This window comes from Nuphar pumila, chromosome 13, assembly GCF_984573655.1.
Source record: "Nuphar pumila chromosome 13, dmNupPumi1.hap1.1, whole genome shotgun sequence".
NCBI lineage: Eukaryota > Viridiplantae > Streptophyta > Magnoliopsida > Nymphaeales > Nymphaeaceae > Nuphar > Nuphar pumila.
Genome location: NC_143261.1, coordinates 20,683,697 through 20,686,568, shown reverse-complemented (window position 1 = coordinate 20,686,568; position 2,872 = coordinate 20,683,697). Strand labels below are relative to the sequence as shown.

General features: G+C 41.5%; 1 protein-coding gene across 1 annotated transcript; it reads right to left on the bottom strand.

Moving 5' to 3' along the window:
• Nucleotides 1–1,670: 1,670 nt before the first annotated feature.
• LOC149818034 (uncharacterized) lies at nucleotides 1,671–2,404 on the bottom strand. Its single transcript, XM_089984851.1, has one exon. The coding sequence runs from the start codon at nucleotides 2,347–2,349 to the stop codon at nucleotides 1,747–1,749; it is 603 nt and encodes a 200-aa protein (XP_089840977.1). The 5' UTR covers nucleotides 2,350–2,404; the 3' UTR covers nucleotides 1,671–1,746.
• Nucleotides 2,405–2,872: the final 468 nt, after the last annotated feature.

Sequence of the window (2,872 nt, the reverse complement as noted above, 5' to 3'; positions counted from 1 at the left end):
TTCCGAACACGGTGGAAGGGGGGTTGTTGGGGAGTCTGCCAATCTTAGGGAGGAAGAAGACCCGGAAGATAGAGGGTGTACCTGGAAGGGGGTTCGCCGGATGTGGCTCGCTGGAAAACACAGAGGGGGAGCAACGAGAGAGAGAACGGGAGGGGAAAGAGAGAGGAGGTCGCCGAGAGGTCGATGGGCGGCGAACGGGCGACGAGCGGGTGACTGATGAAATAGAAAGAGAAAATGAGCTCGCATTAGGGATTTACGAAAAATTTAGCAACGACAATATTCTATTGCAAACGCCGTCGCAAATGTGCGACAGAGTAGCAACAAAAATTTTCTGCTGTTGAGCCATCGCGATTTTGTGACGGAGTTTGAGACAGAATTGTTCCATCGCGAATCCATCGCTAATTCGTGATGGATTCCCGACGAAATTTTTTTCGTCGCTAATTCCGTAAATAATTTGAATGTTAGCGACATGTAGTTTTCTCTAGCTAATCCGTCGCAAATTTACGACGGAAAAATACTGTCACAAATTTCCATCGCTAATTAGAGTTTTTCTTGTAGTGAAGTTCACTGATTTGGTTATATGATCATACTATATAAGCGAACTTAGCAGAAATTTTGTGAGGTTTATAAGGTTTAAGTTAAAGAAAGTTCACAAATATGGTTATGCGAATTTTATGAGGTTCATAAAAAAAAGCGTGTGAATCTACCTTTTAGTAAGAGTTTGCAATACTCATAGATTGATATATCACGTAAACTTTAGGAGGTTCACTCATGCGAAGAGTAAAATGATATTAAAGAAGTTAAACATTTGTGAATTTGGACATAGAGTGGATTTCGAAGATTGTAGGGCGTTTCAAAAAACATGTCATTTTTTGTTGTACAGTACAATAATTTTTAGTTGTTTTTTTATTATAATACTAGCCATTGAAAATATCCATTAAAATCACAATATATTGAAAGTTTCAGGATATTTGCAGATATTCTACGGTTCCTGATGTATTAGTATGTGCATGCCACCCTTCTCGCACTCATGAATATTACAACCAGATGTCATGTAAATCAGCGTGGGATCTTCTTGGAGCAGGACACAGACCAAGAATCCTTATATCAACCAACCGAAGTAATTCGTTGTGATACCAATCAACAAGCAACTTTAGAACAATAAAATATAAAGTGTATCTGAGTGTAAACCAAGTGTTCACCCTCATTTATTTTTATGATGAGGAAGGAATCTACCTAAGCCCTAATTTGCATCATCATGTAGTGGTGAATCCGAGGAGAGTGGACTAACCCTACAATGCTGCTCCATACCTGTTGTCGGTTTGATCCCAAGGAAATCGAACTTGCGACATTTGGGTCTCCAGAAATCCGGATGCCTGACCTAACCAACTATGAGAGTAAATCAAAGGATCCAACACCAAACCATGAACTGAATTTTAAAGCCATACAACCAACGGGGTCGCCGCAGTCAAGATTCTATTCTCACCTTTGCACAAGCCAACAATTAGCTTAGCCCTCGGGAGCAGAGGTCTTAATTAGCCTAAGGGTTTTAGGCTGTACCTTAGGTATTGCAGGCTGAGCCAGCTGCACCATGCCTGGTGCGATTTCTTCTAATTATAAATTCCAAAAAAGAGATGTGGAGAAAGGCTGAATGCATTGGCAAACATTAATTTGACGGTATGGAAAACATAGCAATTTATTAGGAAAAGTGGAGATCTCTTTATGTGTACAAAGCATGCAGGAGGATCATCTATTGGTGGTGCTGGTGCCCTCATCCTCCCTCCAAAGCGTAGGCCAATTCTCCCTTGCCTCTTCCCACCCCAGGAGTGACCCTTCCTTGTCTGGGTCCCAACTTGTGGAAAGAGTCCCATAAGCTATCCCAAGGGCTGATGAGCCGAACCCAATCAAGATGGTCATGAAGGGAACCCAAAGAGGCACATCCCATATATGGTGAGTCTTGAGATAGTCAAGGAGGTAAAGCAAGCCCACCCCCGTCGCCATTGGTGCCCCTACATAGAACACTATGCGACCAATCATCCTCTCAAACACCACCTGAGGAATCTCATCATCGTCGTCCTCACCGCCATTGCTGTTGCTGCTGCTACTAGAAGGAGACTTGTTCTTCTCTGCAAGTTGGCCGAAGCCTTTGCCTGCCGCAGTGGCTTGTAAGAGTACTCTGGTGGTACTGCAAGGACGTTGCCCATGTGAAGGGCCTGCTGCCACAAAGGTTGATGTAAGGAGAAGTTGGCTTCTTGGGTAGTGACCTTCCTTTCTTGAATCAACTGATGTCCATTGAATGGAAGGCAGTGAGTGCAGTGGAGGAAGAAGTAGGGATGCTGAGCCCTTCATGGCTCCATTCACGTGTGGGGATGTTGTAGGTATCACACTAAAAAAAGTCTCTTGAAATCTTATCCAGAGATAGAAGACTAGAAAAAATGAATGGTGGTGGTTTTTCTTCTTCTTTGCATTGGATTTTTAGTTGCAGGAGATATTTTTTTTTTTTTTGAGAACTATCACCAAAATATCCTTCTCCATTGGGTGCGTTCCGATCGACGGACTTGGCTACTTTACTAGTTACAAGTGTCTGACGTATGGACACGCCACTGTTGACAACCCATGGATAATATTCTATTATTTTCAATAGTTCTAAAAATGTGTTTAAAAATATCTATTTTTTTATTTGAAAATATCAAGTATTTTTTTGCAAATCAACTAGTTCAAACAATGTTGTTAGTATCAGAATCAGATCTGTATTGTTTGGCCAATAGGTGAATTAATTGGCCGATACCGATTTCAAGTGAATCGTTTTGAATCGGCCAAAAATTAATTAAAAAATATTATGTGTCAATCAAAAGATGGCACATGTTAAAGT